Source organism: Protopterus annectens, chromosome 3.part0 (assembly GCF_019279795.1).
Source record: "Protopterus annectens isolate FY-2018-M chromosome 3.part0, PAN1.0, whole genome shotgun sequence".
In the NCBI taxonomy this organism is placed as follows: Eukaryota; Metazoa; Chordata; order Ceratodontiformes; family Protopteridae; genus Protopterus; species Protopterus annectens.
In genome coordinates, this window is record NC_056731.1 from 1,135,534,979 (window position 1) to 1,135,552,741 (window position 17,763).

At 38.1% G+C, this 17,763-nt stretch overlaps 1 protein-coding gene across 3 annotated transcripts in view; it reads right to left on the reverse strand.

The window, feature by feature from the left end:
* RBBP8 (RB binding protein 8, endonuclease) overlaps nt 1-17,763 on the reverse strand; it is a 2,682,217-nt gene that overhangs the window by 411,295 nt on the left and 2,253,159 nt on the right. For all 3 annotated transcript variants that reach the window (XM_044065365.1, XM_044065366.1, XM_044065368.1), the window contains one exon: nt 10,814-10,960. In XM_044065365.1, coding sequence (XP_043921300.1) covers nt 10,814-10,960 — 147 coding nt within the window. The remainder of the gene's footprint in view (nt 1-10,813; nt 10,961-17,763) is intronic.

The window sequence follows — 17,763 nt, forward strand, 5'->3', positions numbered from 1 at the left end:
TCTTGTCCAGTCTCTCTTCCCAATGCTTTCTAACTCCTCTGACTGATTCCTACAATTATCATGCAATATTGTATATGCCCTACTAATTATCCCTTTTTAACAGCAGCGTCTGTTCTAGATTCTACTGAAAACTATATCAGTACTGGTCTTTCACTTAAGATCCCCCTATAACATTTTCTTTGCCTATAATCTGATATCGATCATTGATAGGAAGGCAGTTTGTAGCCTGCAATCCAAACGAGTTATTGGCCTCTTATTCTATTACCTCTCCCTCTCTAATTATTTGTTTCCAATACCTTGGTTCCTTTTTCCAGTTTTCTCCAGTAAATTCCAGCCCCCCCCTTGCCTATTCTCTATGCCCCAGTTGCAGTCATCCCAACTGGCAAAATATTATTTCTCCATCCCCACTTTGGCTTAGTTCTTTGAATACTTTCTGCTAGTTTATGAATATAATATTATGTAAGATAATTGTTATTCTCCTTATGGATCTGCATCCAAAATCCCAGTCTTTCCTTGTTTCTTGAGCTCCCCCCATTTAAACATCCTCCTTTCCACTTTGAATTATAACTTTTTACTTCTGCTATGTACAGGAGTTTTAACTGTGTAGCTCTGAAATTCCCTTTCAAATCAGGTAATCCCAAACCACCTTGTTCTATTGGAAGGATCAACTTATCCCAAATTATTTATGCCCTCTTCCCATTCCAGATAAAATCCTTCAACTCATTATTAACTGCTATCCACAACTTCTCCTCTGGTTGTTAAAAATATGCCTGCCCTGTGTATAAAACGAAAAGGAATAAAAACATTTTCATTGTTTGTATCTTGCTATCCATTATCCATAAAACAAGAGATTCCAAATATCTCAGTCTTTGCATTACCTTTTGTTTAGTCACTTCCCACATATCCTAAGCTGCCATAACAGCCATAACAGGATATTTTTTAATTCATCCTAAGTACTTTATTTTATCGAGCCCCCACAGATATGGGCATTGCTGAACCAATTTGTGTGTGGGTACATAATTTGCAGCTATTGCATTTGTTTTATCTTCATTAAATTTGTATCCTGAAAAGACTTGAAACTGCCTCAGAATGTTCTACATCACTGCAATGTCTCGTTCTGGTTTTACCAGGTATAACATTACTATGTCATGAAAATAAAGCCAATTTTTACTTGTTTATTTAAAGTTCCTTTCTTTGGTGCCCTAACTTGATTTTCATTTGGTTTTGGAAGTGTTTTAGCACTTTGGGGCACTTTTCCTCCTCTTACTTGTTTCAAACTTTTATTAATTACCATACCAATTATATCCTTGAATTGAATTTCTCGGTTCCTTATTTTCTTTGCCATCAGTTCTAAATGTATTGCAAATAACAAAGGGGAAAGAGGACTCCCCTGCCTGGTTGCTCTGCTCAAACAAAACTCATCAGAGAGGAATTTCCCACTTTAATTATGCCTGCGATCCCTCATATATCCTCCTTATAAACCTTGTAATTTTATAAGGGAATGCAAATGCTTCCATTGCCCTACTCATAAAATCCCTGGTTACTCTGTCGAATGCTTCCTCTGCGTCAAGACCCACAAACAACAGTGGTATTTTCTTACATTCTGCTTCCCTATGCATCATCATTGTTTTATTAATGTTTTCAAATGTTCGCCTCCCCTCCATAAAACCACATTGATCCATATGTATTCATTTTGGCATAAACGTCATCATTCTTTTAGCCATTATGGATATAATACTTTATAAACATGGTTTAGAATGAAACTGGCATATATGAACCTGGATCTGATGGGTTTTTACCCTCTTTATTACTACTACAGCTATTCCCGCTTTCTTAAAATACTGTTACAAAAACCTTTCAGATCGTTATCACTTTCTTCCCTTCTAAATTCCAATTTTCCACAGGAATACCATCTATTCCTGGCGACTTTCCTGTAGACTGGTTATATATCACCATTCTCTAATGATATCTCCTCCTATCCTAAATGTTAGTAAAGCCTCCTCTTCCTCTATCCTTTGGCATATTTAATTCTTCCATAAACGTTTCCATTTGTATTTTTTCTTGGTTTGCACATTTCCCTGCTTTATACAAATTTTCATAAAATTTCTGAAATGCGTCTAACACACCTAAGGGATCCCTGGTTCTCCCAAGCTTGGCAACAGCCCTTTATACTTTCTTTTGCCTGAGCCATTGTGCTAAAAGTTTTTATGTTCAAGAGTTATCATCAAAAAACAGTTGCTTAACAGCATTCTTTCTATACTTGTGGATATTATTAAGGTAGTCCCTTATTTTCTCTTTAGCACTCTTCTTATTCTGAGAGATTCACCCTATTCTGCAATAATAGTTTTACCTTTGCCAGTCCCTCTAAATAATTATTGCTACTTCTTAACCATATTTTTTTTTCTTTTATTTCCATCCTATTTTTAAAGTACACTTTAATTTAATACCACTTCCTAGCTATATTTTCAGAAGAAATGCCGGTCTTCTCTAATTACTTCCAAATAATTTTCACTAACCATTCCTTAAATTCCTTTCTTTTTAAAAGGAGGGGAAGTGGCAGTGCCTCATTTTATTTTATTACCTTGCATTTTTACTTACAGTTATTACTGTCACGTGATCTGAAATAGTTATTGGATGCATATCAAAACTTTCAGTTAAATGTACATTCCTGTAAAGTATAACTTCTGTCTAACTTTGCCCAGTTTTTGCAACTTGGGGAATAATAAGTAAATTCTCTCTGAGCTCCTACTACTGAATTCACATCTTCCATACGAAATATCTTCATAAATTTCTTCAAAAAGCCACCCTCTTTTGTTGTATTTTCCCTTACAGGCCCCACAGACACATCCTCATGGTTGCAAATCAAATTCCAGTCCCCACCTATAAGTAATATTCCCTGCTGAAAGCTGATTATTTCTCCCAGAATTTTCTTAAGCTCCACTGTAGCAATTTTAGGTGCAATATAAATACATGCCAGAATAATCCTCCTCCCTTGCCAATAGCCCCTTAGTACTGCAAATCTACCATTATCTTTTTTTCCTCTTCTCTCACTACTGGTGCTCCTCTTGCAATTAATGTAAGTACTCCCCTTTTTGTCTGTTCACAATTTTATGCTGAATAACCATCCTGAAATCCTTTCTTTATCAAATTCACATGCTCAATTCTTTTCAAATTCATCTCCTGTAGCATAGCTATTTGCACACTGTATTTTTAATATAGTTCACTATTCTTTCTTTTTTGTAAATATTTATTAGGCCTTTCACATTTAAAGATGATATGGTAGGTTTCATTAGAATAAGAAGTTATTATTCCCACCTATCATGTGTAACCATTTTTTTAAATGTCTTGTTTCAGCCTGTGTGTTACATGCATATACTAATGTTTGTTGGTTGAATTTTTATAAAATTGTTTGTCATGTCCATTTGAACTTGTCACATCTTACAAGATGTTTTACGACTTTATGAATATCCTCAAACAAAAAAAAACAAACACACCTCCAGAGCACCCCTAAAACCTATTAACTTAATTCTAACACACAAAACTATGCACCTCTTCAAATAACGAAGTTTAATCCTACTAATAAGAACAATTATCCCAATTGACAGCCACACTCACAAGCTTGAATTAACCTATAATGAAGGTTATCCGTCCTAAGCCTCATGGTATAGCCCGTGCTTCTACTGCCACTAAGTGCTGTCTGTTTTTGTCTTAATTGTGGTCCTCTCACAGATGTAGAAAACACCTTGAATGTTTTCAGAAAACATGATCTCCCAGCCATTGAAAAAAAGAAATATTCTTTTTTTTATCGCCCATTATCAGATTGTCGTCACAGAAACCTGACAATCAGATATACAGCTGCCATTTACCACAACCCTTCCACATTGCTCTCTGAAAATTTATGTGCTAGAGGAAAACTTTTCATTATATTCAGTGTTTATTTGTTTGCTTCCCCTTAAAATGTCTTATTAAATCAAGCCAAGGGCCTTAATCCAATTATCCCCCTATGCAAAAATAAGAAAAAGCATATCAATTTTTTTTTGCATCATGCTATTTTGTCCAGCCTTTTTTCTCTTTTTACACTTTAGTGCCTAAATTTCTTAAAAGTGAACAAGAAAGAAAGAAAGAAGAAGGAAAAATAGGGGCACCCGTTTACTTTAGAAGAAAGAAAGAAGAAGGAAAAATAGGGGCACCCGTTTACTTTAGTATCCATATTACAAACAAAAATACTGAAAAAGCTTTACTTTAAGGCATGCAGTGTATATCATGTATTATAACAATATTGTTAAAAACAACATTTTGTTTTACTTACAGTTAACTATTTCCTTCTCTTCCTCTCCAAAATGCTCTTCCAAACATTAATGACATAAAAAGTAGGGCATATGATTTGGAGTCTCCTACAATTTTAACAAAGTCAAAAAGTCTAGTATTAAAAAGGTTTTCTTATTTCATCATATTTCACAAATGTAATTAATACTTTGTAACCCCATATTTATTCATCAAGTCCCAAGCTGCTGGTTTTCTTCCTGTAGATCTCCATTTCCCAAACCCAATCTCTGTTGCATTTCAAATTTAGTCCTGGTTCTTTTAGTCAACTTTTGTGCTTTTTTCTCTCTCTCTCAAGCATCTTTCTTCAAAACATTGGAAAAGGTTCCACTGTGATCCTCTATAAGGACTTTATTATCAAAAGAATAAGAAGCAGAATCCAGTTTTGTTTGATAGCTCACTTTTTGTTGGGTAAACTTTTGTATTTCCTCCTTAGCATGTTCTGCATCAACAAATGATTTTGACCCTCCAGGAAAATTACTCTGAAAATAATCTCCCACATTTGGTACTGTGTCCTTCTTCCACAGTTTTGCCAGAATCAACTGCTGGTAGGACTGCATCTTTTCTATTAAAGGTCTGTGCTGGCCAGGTTTGGAGCTTATGCATAATATACCCTTTCAATTAACAACAACTGCTGTGGAAAACCAGTCCAGTTGCTTATTTGTGCTTTCATAAAATTAATACAATCTGTTCCTTCCAGTTCTTCCAGTACAACAGAAAATCTCAGGTTTCCCTACATGCTCTGTCATCTAATTCTACCATTTTAAAACACCGCTTGAACAGCCTCATACTCAGCCATCATTTTCTTCATTTTGACCTCTGATTTTTGCAGTTTTATCAGCTCATCTGAATATCTGTTTAAAGGTTATTTCATTTTTCCATTCTTTTATTATTTGAGTTGATATATATCTTCAGTGTTTCATTTATTTTTATCAGCTCTGAGCACACTTGAATTTTTTGTCCTCTAGATTACTGGAAGTCATGTCTTGCACCAAAGCTGGAGCTTGAACTGCTTTTTTTTTTGTTGAACAGCTGCAGGATTCGTCCCAGCAAGTGTTTCTATTCACCTTTTCTGATTGATTTTCCTTTAAGTTCTCTGAATTTATTTTTTGCTGACATCCAGGCAGTGCAGTAACATGCCAGTTACTAAAATTTACCCAAAAAGACAAATTCACTGGCTCCCTTTTCTGTGTTTCTGTTTTCACACTGGGAGAGCTGTAATAATGTTGTTACTCAGTGTGTAGCCATCTTGGAAGTCAAATAATAAGCAGGGTTGGTAAAAAATCTTACATCTCTGCCACCCTTGTAACGAGAGCGTTGAATTGCCAATTCCATATGCTAATGTACCTTGAATCCACCCAGGACAAATTTTAGCTAAGGTGGACTCTACTGCAGATAGATCCTTATCAAAGGAAATTCAGGAGACAGCAACAGAAGCTTTAAAAGTCTCCAGACAGTTCCTAACATGTGGCTAAGACATCTTAGATGTATCATGCAGAGCAGCTGCCACAGGTACTGTCATCTGTAGACATGCATGGCTCAGGACCCATCCCCTGTCAGATCAGGTCAAGGTTGAACCACTGGATGCTCCACTAGACAAAGAATTCCTTTTTGGACCTCCAGCTGAACAGGTTTTCAAGAAGCTGGATAAGAAAGGAAAATAATTAAAAACTGAAGGAATGTTATCTGTCTCCGACACCAAGGTACAGTAGGAATTACCCTTCAAAACCTTTGCCTGTCTCACCTAGACAAGTCACTGTGAGACCTCCCATGGAAAGAAAACCAGAACAATCTCACAGAACAGGGAACTCCAAAGAGCCCATCCAGCACAGAAACCAAATGTGACTACACTTAACTTCAGCCTCCCATACCCATACCCACCCTTCCCTCCAAACCTCTGTCTGAAAGACTTATCTTCTTAATTAAATGGTAAATCATTACCAGGGACCAATGGGTCCTCGACATCATAGAAAGAGGGTACTAGATTCAAATCACAGAAATCCCACTGTAATTGGGCACTCCAAAGCCAACAAAACAACAGGAAAGCCTCTTACCACCTATCCTATGGGAACTCCTTCTCCAAGGATCCATTCAGCCTGTTCCACCAGGTCAGGAGGGAATAGGTTTCTACTCAAGGATCTTTTTAGTTCCAAGAAAGGAGGGCACCTGCAGGCCCATTTTGGACCTTTCAAACCTAAAGAGGTCTCTCAATATCCCAAAGTTCAAAAAGCTTACCTTGTAAAAATTAGTTCCCATGATATTCCAAGATGCCTTTTTGGTCACTCTAGACCTAAAAGATGCTTACCTCCATATCCCCACAGCATACAGTCACAGAAAGTACCAAAGATTTAATACCAACAGGCTCTCACTGCCAGTTCTGTGTTTTACCATTTGGGCTGTCCATTGTTTCCTGTATTTTCAGAAACTACTTGGATCCTCTGATAGCACACTGCAGAACTCTGTAACTTCATATTTACTCCTATTTACATGGCTGTCTTACTTTGGGAAAATCTATAACAGAGACCCTAGATGCCCTGCAGATCACCACAGACAGCTTTCAAAAGGTAGATCTCACCTTAAATCTTCAAAAGTCATAAAATTTTCCTCAAACAAGGATCCTCTTTCTGGAAGCCCTCATAGATGTGGCCCAACAGAAAACCTTCCTTCCCAAGTACAAAATATCTTTCTTGATCAGCCTGTTTCCAAAGCAGCACATCTCAGCAGGGTCTATATTACATAGTCGAAGTTTAATAACTTTGAACACAAAATGTTTGAACCATCCTGTTAGAAATTAAAACAAAATCAACTGTTGTAATTAAGTTAAAAAACGTCGACTATGGATAAAAAACAAACAAAAAAAGAAAACAAAATCAACTGTTGTAAGCAGGGGGGGCAAGCCCCCCTGCAACCCCCATGTGGGGGGCTGCACTGCCCATACCCCCAGCTACTTAAATATACCAACTCCGAGAGTGCACCACATTGAACAAAACAGAAAACCCTTACGGAGATTTCCGTTGAAACGCTTGAACTTCTGCAAATTCAAACTTATGGTCCCGACCATATGAGGTTCGAACTTGCAGAAGTTCGACTATCTGATAGGAACCCTCTCAGCAAGGGAATTTCTAAAGACTGTGAATTACATGGTATTCTGCAGTCTCATGGTCCTGCTTGCAAAATTACATGTGAGAAAACTTCAATGGTTCCTAAAATGCTTGAGAACAGCAGTCTCAACCACTGAAAACCCTACCGCCTCTCCTTTCATGCTTGAAGGAGCTCCTATGATGAAAGAACACCATACTACAGTATTCAGGGTAAAATTCTCTTTCTCACAAGCAGACAAAGCCATCAACATGGACATTTCAATCACAGTTTGACGGGCCCATTTAAGTTCCCAGAAATTTCAGAGCATACAGACACCACACCAAAGAAAATTGCACAAAAATCAGAAGGAGCTAATAGCAGTCTATCTGGCCATAAAGTAATTTCAGGAGAATTTAAGCTCATTAACCTTGCAGATATGGATAGGCAACAACACAGTGACACAGTACATAAACAAGCAAGGGTGCACCCTGTCTTACCCTTTGTTCCACCCCAGAGGAAATATTTGGATGCTGGCTTAAGAATTAGGCCAGCTCTCATGGCATCTTATATTCCGAGTCAGAACAATACCTTGGCAGATTCTCTAAGCAGGGATCCTCTAGACCCCTGATGAATGGATGCTGAAGAGAGAGGTGTTTCTGGACCTTACTCTACCGTGTGTGGGAGGTCCTCAACAGACCTGTGTTTGCCTCTCACCAGAACAGACAACTACAGAAGCTCTGCTCCAGAACTCAACAGATAGGGACTTGGAAAATAGATGTTTTCTCTTTGACATGGACAAACTTGTTCCTGTATGCATTCCTGCCCTTGCTTCTGATCCCAAGGGTACTGGAAAAAGTCAGGGCAGACAGATCCAGTATGATCTTAGTAGCCCCCTTCTGGCCAAGACAACACTGGTGCTCCCTTCTCTTGACCCTCACTTTGAGGAACTTCTAAACCCTACAGCAGGAAGTAGATCTCCTTAGCCAAGCCAAGGGATCCATCTTCCATTCTCACTTAGCCACGCTCATGTTAACAGCCTAGAGAATTGGGTTTTGAGACAAAGGAATTATTCTAATCCCACGGACATGCTTTCCATTCTAAAGTAGGCATGGAAACCCAATACCAGAAAATCATACTTGGCAAACTGGAAGAGATTTTCCATTTAATGTCACAGCAAGTACAGCAACTTTTCTCAAGCAGACATCAACTATGTGTCTTCCAGTATCTTTCAGGCCTGTTTAGATACTGACTTTCCTACTCCATTATTAAAGGACATGCATTTGCCATCTCAACTTGCCTGCAGAGTGCTTCACCTGTCTTCTTGCACCCCCCACAGGAAGCTTTTCCTTAAAGGAGTAATTTACTTGAGACTACCTAGTAGGCTCTCTAGGTGCTAGAGAAACATACCCCCATAAACCTGCTGCCACTACCTCTCTAAAGATGCTCACTTGGAAGACTAATTTCCTTATAGCTATCACATCAGCAAGGAGGGCCTCAGAGCCACAAGCTCTCATGTGTAAAGAGCCTTTCACTTTATTTCACAGGGACAGGGTAACCTTCAGAACACAGCCATCCTTTATTTCTAAAGTGGTATCAGAACTTACCCTAAGCTAGGCTATCCACCTACCAGCCTTCTTCCCAAATTCACAGAATAGGGAAGAGCAAGTCCTTCATTCCTGGATTTGCAGAGGCAGACCAGGTACTATCTAGACAGGGCACAAACCCTACTAGAGCAGAATAATTACTGGTGGCTTTTGCAGAAAGTAAAAATGCAGGCTTGTCTCCAGACAAACCATAGCCAACTGGATTAAGTTATGTTATTCACACCAAAGAAATGATCTACCTGAGCATATTAAAGCCACTCCAATAGGCATGGGGCAACTCAGTGCACACTTTTACAAACCACTATAACACAGGCAATGTCTCCAGGGATAGAGGATTTGCTACTGCCATTCTGCAAAACCTTATTTCCTAGGGTCACACAGATGACCTACCACTCACCTGTATACTCTGCAATATTGACTACAAAGAACATAGTACAGTTATCATAACTGTAGATGTTTGAGTAGATAAGTACTACAGTACATACTGCTACCCTACCACTCCTCTATCTGTAGAAGAGTTCTCAGCGGATAGTTCTCTTATCTCCATCATCCTTTCTCTGCCTCCTATGATCTTCCTCCTTTCTCACTGAAATTCAAACAACTGTGGTGTCTGTGCTGTCCTCAGGCATCAGATTGCTTATTCAGTGCTTAGGAAGACCCAAAGATGGTACTGACAGACACAATTCTTGTACCCTAACATCCAGACATTGGTCTTTGGACATCTGTTAGCTAGGGATGATGCATAGACTCTGGAAATCGTGCCAGTCCTGGCCTTCTGCATGGCAGGAAATCACAAGAAACAGTACTGCTACATCAATCTATTCAAACATCTACAGTTATGGTAAGTGGTAAGTAAAAGTTGAAGAATTTTTCACCTGGCATCTATAGAACAAACTGAAACCGGCTTGAAGAATGAATGGGTGACACTTAAGTATGAGATGAGACCATTGGAACTGCTGGAAGGTTTGACACAGATATTAGAGAGTCAAGAAGGTAAGCTATACCCATACGTTATAATTAAATGTTGTAATAACCTGTTTCAAAGAAGGATCATTTACTACTCTAGACAATAGACAAGTACTAAGTTAGTTGTCTTTGTGGGCTATTTTACTCCTAGCCAATTTCCCTCAAAGGTGAGACTCAAACCTCATACTTTCTATCTGTGAGGTAAACACCTTAATCATTATGCCAACCCCCAAATCATGTGAAAAATAAAGATTTCAGCAGTCCAACACAGAAAATGTGACAAAAACAAATCACTACTTATGAATACAAAAGGAAGATGAGTGCCTAATGGCTTCAAAGCAATGAGAAGAATTGGGTACAATATAAGGTACACAGACATGTGCTGGCTAAAGCCTGCATGCCAGTCACACGCTTCCCACACTATACACTGATTCATGTTATCAATACTGTAAACTACAGGGCAGCAACAGACACTAAGTGCAAAGCTAATTTGTTTTTACTTCTCAAAAATATTTGGACTGAATTAAGACAGAAAAACAATTAGAATTTTATACAAAGCTTATTTGTTAAAACTGCTGTAAAAGAGTCATCTTGTTAAAAGTACTAGCTTCCATTTCCTAGCTTGGTTAGAAAGACGACAGTACAGATCATGGAAAGGAAACTACATAATTTTGTCTACATCTCCAACCACTGCATGCACAATTAACTACCAGCAACACAAAATTCAAAGCAGGTTGTGATAACTGCTTTATTAAACATACTAACAGATCAGCTTGCTGTTCAAACATACAAAAAAATCTATGTTCAAGTTCCTGTATTGAAATAATGCAAATGCTTACCACTTAGCATTCTCTCACCCCCAATTTCAAGAGAATCTTCATCTTGATCAGACATCTTTGTAGGACTTTCATCCTTAGGGCAGGAGTCATAGTTTCCATAAGCTGTGCGATCAAAAATTTCCTCCAAACTGTCATCTCTGCTTTCATCTTACATAGAAGAAGAAGGAACATTTACTTTCTTACACATGCTCTAAAGGTATCAAAAGTATAACAACAGCATTCAGAAGTCTACAACAACATGTCATAAATATTTCATTAGGTTATTTTATATATGAATTCAAATTTAAAGTATATCCAAAATTGTTTGGCTGGGTAAAACCCTTTTCCATCGACTTACACCTGAATGATGTGTCATGTTCACACTTTCCTTGGGAAAAAAACAGCAGCTCTCATGAATCATCAAATGTGTTGAAGGATCAGATTAAATAGTGAGAACCTCTTCTTCACTGCAGGATCTGTATGAATATATGAGATGTTAACCTTTCTAATAGCAACTGCTTGTTGGCTCCTGTCCACTCTGACTCAAAAACTATATCACCAAAAGCAAAATAATTTATAGATTGAGATGTCATGGAATATGGACTTGCCAAACTATCGGTTAATTTGACATTTTAACAAATGAAAGGTCCTGTAGTGCAGCCATTTTATTCAGTGACACATTGGATATATTTTATTTCATCTAACCTCTTCAGACTAATACTGTAAAAAATAGCATTCTAAGGAGGAAATGTTCAGTCCAAGAGATTATTATTATTAATCCCAAACTATTTTTAACAATCTGTTAGTAGATGATTGCTGAGACTAAGGATGTGTTTCTTCTGTTTTGGCATAGCATGCTCCACAAGCAGTGTATACAACTAATAACTTATAAAAATAAAAAGTAGCTTCACCCACAGATAGTAGTTTGGGTTAGGATTTTTGTGTAAGATACCTACCAGTTATCAATATTCTGTCCATGCTTAGTTTAATGACTTAAAATGCATACCCATTAATATCCTTACATTAAGAATGTCAGCCAAGCTATGGAAAGGAAAAGGAAATATGATGGCAGTCATTCACTAATTTATACCAAGTGAAAGGTGTGATAGTGCTAGATACTATTTTTTTTCTCATAATGTGTCTTATTACATGTTTAACAAAAGATTTTGACAAGTGACAACCATTAGCAGTTCCTTTGTTAATTTTTATTAGGTCATTACCTATTTCTACTAACATGATGGTCTGTAAAAGCATAAGGTCTGTTGTGCTCTGCACAACACCACTCTTTTAACTCTAGTATAATTATCCTCCACACACCAAGTATGGAGAACAGCTAAAGGATGCTCTTGAGCTTAGGCTTTTGCATTATAATAGAGACTGGGGTGAAGTCATGCACATAGCCCCATAATAAAAAATGTAATTCATGGTTAATAAAAACAAGCCATTGCCAGCAAACTTACAAACACTCCAAGGATGTTTCTTAATTTCAGAGGCATGACTTATGTAAAACATTTATTTCTGATCAATGCTGGTATCAAAAATAGCTGATAATACATATTTCATTTTTCTTAACTTTATACAGACACCCTACATTGTCTCAGTAGTTAGGGTTTTTACCACACAGCTTTAGGTCACATCTGTGTGGGGTGTGCATGTTTTCCTGCTGTCTTAAGTTTTTTTCTGAGTAAGCCAGTTTCCTCACACTTCCCAAAAGAAGATATTTCAACTGGTTACTTTATATTCTCTTCTGTACATGTATATATAGGTCCTTGGTAAAGTACAACCTACATGCTCAAAACAAGGACAGAAAAGTGATGAACTAGTGAAGAAGAGGCATTTAAGGCAACTCCCGGGGAAGTCCCAACAGGTCGACATGAGGAAACAATTTGTGTCCACTGCCAATGGACCCTTACAGATTTACATCAAATAGCTAAAGGGATGTATTTCATATGACTGCAGGACAATATGATTGAAACTGAGATGATGGAATCACAGAAAGTCAAACCGGCTTCTCTTCTAGAAGCTGGTATCACAAAAAACAGTGTTTCTCCCCCCAGGAGCGGTCTTAGTTCAACTGGTGCCCTAGGCAAAAGGGCTCCACGGCGCCCCCTACCACACCATCTGGTGCCCCCATTCTGATCTACCTATACCAAGTAAATACTGGAAAAGTGCCCCTGCTACAGCGGCACCCTAGGCAGATGCCTAGTTGACCTATGCCTAAGGCCGGCTATGTCTCCCCACACTCCCTGCTTATTATATATACCAACTCTGAGATCACTCCAGATTGGTGAAAGGGTAAACACCTGACCCCAAGTAATTCCAGCTTCCACAAGAGAAACCAGTTTGATGTTCTGAGATTTAGTCTTCTCAGCTTCAATCATAAGGTCTTGCAATCATATGAAAAATACCCAGTTAAAGAGTTCTGTAAAACAAAAATTGATTCTGTAAAGTTTAAGGAAGAACTGCATACTATCATTGAATATTATGACCCAGATCTTGCAGACTTGCAACAGTTCTAAGGGTAGTAGTAACACCTGAAGCCTATAAGAAGTTATTTTCAGAAGCAAAAATCAGTGCTGATTCTGTGCTTACTACATCATTAGTATATTATAACCGTCTTAGGGAAAAAAAAGAGCAATGCTCTTAGAGGCAATTGATAATGTATGTCCAATAAAAAATTGACCAGTCTAAAATAAAAGCATGCAAACAAAACAAAGGAAAAACCCAACCCCATGAAATTATTTAGAAAGACTTAGAATTGTATACAAGAGACAGCCTGGTATTCAAAATGCCATAACTACAATTACATATTCTGTTGGTTCTACTTTTGTGTACAGGTTATATCCACCCATCCAACCTGCTTTGAAGCATCTACATTTTAATTGTTAGACCAAGCCACTAACCAAGCTATTTCAATATACAGAACATCTTGCAAAAATACAGAAAAGTAGAGAAACAGATGAAAAACTAATGGATTTACAAATTAAAAAGTTACAAAAGAAGTAATAGGGGTCATGGTAGAGGAACTGGTGATCAATATCTCAGCAACAAAATACCTCAGAAGAAAAACAGACAAACAAATGACACTCCTCTTCCTCCCCTTCCAATGAACCCATTTGGACTGCAGTAGGACAGGTCACCTTAAAAAGGAATGCCCTTTCAGACAGAGACAGCGGGAAAGTTGGAGTACATGGCAGCCAGATTATAGCAATGCACCTCTCCCTCCCCCACCACCTCAAGCAAGAAGCCTCATACTGACAATACTCAGGTGAAGAGAAAAGAAGTTTAAAAGCTTTAGTGACAATTGACCACAGGGGACTTTATGCTAAATTAAGCGCAAGGCAAAAAGGAATTCCATTTTTAGTTGTTACAGGTGCTACACGATCAGTACTTAAGGCAAACTCAATCAGTGAGATAGCACTGTCTAATGAAAGAGTGAAGGTGGTATGAACAGCATACTCCATTTATCCTGTATGCTAACCCATATCTGTGTATTTTGGTCTGACAGTAGAAAAAAACATGCTTTTTGTTAAGTGTCACAGCACCAGTAAATCTAATGGGAAGAGGCCTGCTATGCAAGTTAGGGCGTAGCATCTATTACACTCCTGACAGAGAGCATTTAGATATTCCTGGTGAGGACGAACAGGAGGTTTTGGCAGTATTAAATACTGTAGAAGATTCACAGGTAACACAGTGACTGTCAGATGAGAAGTTGCAACAGGTACCCAAAAATATATGGATACAGCATTCTGATGTCATAGGACAATTAAAATTTGCAGAACCAGCAGGATTCGAGTAGACCCAAACAAGCTAATTCCCAGAGCACTACATCATCCTTTAAAACCTGAGGCAGGGAAGGAATATGGCCTGTTATTCAGTCCTTAACATAGCAAGGGATAATTGTCCTTACATGAAGTTAATGTAATACTCCTAGTCTTCCAATCTACAAGCCTGAAAGAAACACTTGTTTGTTCAAGATTTGGTGGCGGTAAATCAGGCAGTGCTGTCATCTTATTTGACTGTCCTAAACTCAGCAACTATTCTTAGTTGCGTAATACCATGGGTTAAATGTTTTCTGTTATAGACTTGTGTTCTGCTTTCTTTTCTATAGAAATACAGCCTGATAATCAGTATACGTTTCCGTTTGCTTATAAAGGACAACAATACAATGGACAAGGCTGTCTCAGGGATACTCATCATCTATTTTTTTTTTAGATTTTGAAAAAGGACTTTAGCAGATATACAGTTTCCTCACAAATCTGTACTAGTGCAGTATGTAAATGATTTATTTGTAGTAACTGATATTCTGCAGCATTATCAGCAGGATACTATGTTCCTGTTGACAAGGCTAGCAGAAAAAGGGACATAATGTATTGAGGGAAAAACTTCAACTTTGGTCACCCAGGGTAAAATATCTGGGTCACGTAATAACTCAAGGAAGCAAACACATACTACCCTCTCATGTGAAAGCTGTACCTGACATCCTTCACCCAGTCACTCAAAACAATGTAGATCCTTTTTAGTAATGGCAAGGTACTGTAAGGCAGTGGATTCCAAATTACCCAGAATTACAAAGCCACTAACAAATAGGTTAAGACAGGCCACACCAGAGCCTTTCCCATGAGGAGAAAATAAAAAAATAACACAAAAAAAATGTTTTGTTAATACAAGCTTTAGCAAATGCTCCTGTCCTGGGTCTTCCTGATTACAGGAAACCTTTTACACTCTTCTGTCATGAAAAAGGTGGGTTTGCACTAGATGTGCATACATAGAAACAAAGGTAAGATCATAAGCCTCTGGCTTGTTATTAGAATGGCAATGGTTCCAATGGCAAGTGGGTTCCTACCCTGTCTGAGGGCGGTTGTTGCTGCTGCTGCCACCATTATGGGAGATAACGCTGCTTCAACAGTCCTAAGATAGGAACTTAACAGTTGCTGTCCTTCATGCAATGGCTGCTCTTTTGTTAAAAACAAAAATGCAGCATTTCTCTGCCTCATGGTTAAAATAATATGAATTTCTGACCTGACCATTACACTTGTCCAGTGTCCGGTTATTGAGTTGAAGATGGGGAACCACATGACTGTATTATAGTGATTAGCCATTTGCTTTCCCCCACAGAAGATTTGACTGGTATTCCAAGGCAGAATACTGAATTAAAGCTCTTCATGAATGGCTCCTGTAGAAGAAATGAAAAAATATGTTTCGTTGCTGGAAATGTTTTATGAACTGAAAGTGATGTGGTAATAAAACAAAGACTTTCAAAGGGGTTGTTTCAGCCCAGGTGGCTGAGTTTAGCAGCACTTGTTAGGAGATGTGAATATTTGAAGGACAGTGTAGTAAATGTTCATACTGAATTTGGATTTGGAATAGAACATGATTTTGGGGAGTTGTGGAAGCAATGTGGATGTATTACAGGTGCAGGTACTGAAATCAAAAATAGTTATTATTTGAAACTCTTGTTACACTGTTTCTTACTGCTTGCAGAAATAGCAGTGCTGAAAATACAAGCACATAGTATACAAAGTGATGTGTTATCAAATGTTAATTATTTGGCTGATGGTGCAAGCAAAGTAGGCTGCTGGATTAGATACTGTTCCAATCTCTGTTATGGTGATGAATTAAACTGTGTAATGCTTTATTTAACTTTGACAGAGTAAATGCTCTTCAAGATCAAGCATCAGAAAATGAGAAGGAAATGGACCAAACCAGGATATACAAAATCTGTGATTTACTATGATGACACCCTGAAGGTCAGATTGTTGATCAGTCAATACTGCTCTGGCTGGCAAAGACTGTATCGTTTAACCTAATCATACTGGGAAAATGGTTTATCAAATTTTTTAAACTGTGGCTTGTTTGCTCTATTCTCTCATTCACTGATACAACGTCATGTAAGGAATCATGAAGTGTGTCTATCTTATAAAGTATCTCCTAGTGTTAAAAAAACAGAATGTTCAGCTTTGCCTCCCCCCAGGGGCCTATTTATAAAAGTTCAACCTGATTTCATCCAGTTGAGAGGTCACTTCAAAACTAAGTATGTACTTGTGCTACTGTGCTTATTTTTAGCTTGGGTAGAAGTTTATCCATCTGCTAAAAACAGCACAGATACAGTAGCAAAGAAACTGTGGAGAAAATGTAATCCTATGCTTGGAAGTCTGACAGGGGAACACACTTCATTGCAAAGTCAAAGAAATTATGCCAACTATTCAAAATAAATTTGCAGTTCCACTGCCCTCATCAACCACTGTCCTCTGAATTAGTTGAACATATGAACATATTACTCAAATAACCAAACTCAGACTGGAAAAGTGTGTGAAGAGACTGGTTTAAAATGGACAGATGCCTTACCATTAGTCCTGATGAGTCTGTGGGCAACATTACATTCTACTAGAAAACATAGCCCACACAACATTTTTATGCTCCATCCCATGAGAATGACTCCCATCTGAGCCACTTGAAATGTTGAGCTTGTTCTAACAGACAACGTGTTACTGAATTATTGCACAAAACTTGTTTCTGTTTTATAGACTACACAACAGATAACATGGTAACTCTTCCCCAGCTTTCTGCCCAGCCTTGCCATAATCTGCAAACTGGGGACTGGCTATCTGTCAAAGTATTTCAATGAAAATCTTCCTTGAAGCCCCAGTGGAAGGGACACTGCCTTATTATTCTGGCTACTACCCATCATCATCAACCCCCTTTTCCTTATTTTCAATAAGAGGTTGGGGTGTCATGTGAATTGATGCCTTCTCTCTCAATTCAGTGCCACTCTCCTATAGTCTTTGACAGTCAAGCCTGACAAACAGGTCTTCTCTCACACAATCCAGCCATCTCTTTGCTGGACATACTTGTCTCTTCTTGCCGTCTTCCTGCCTGTCCCAAATCTTCTTCAACAGATCATGTTCTCCTCTCCTGCATATGTCCCTGCCTGAAACAGTGTAATCCATTCTCTTTGACCTTGCCTGTAA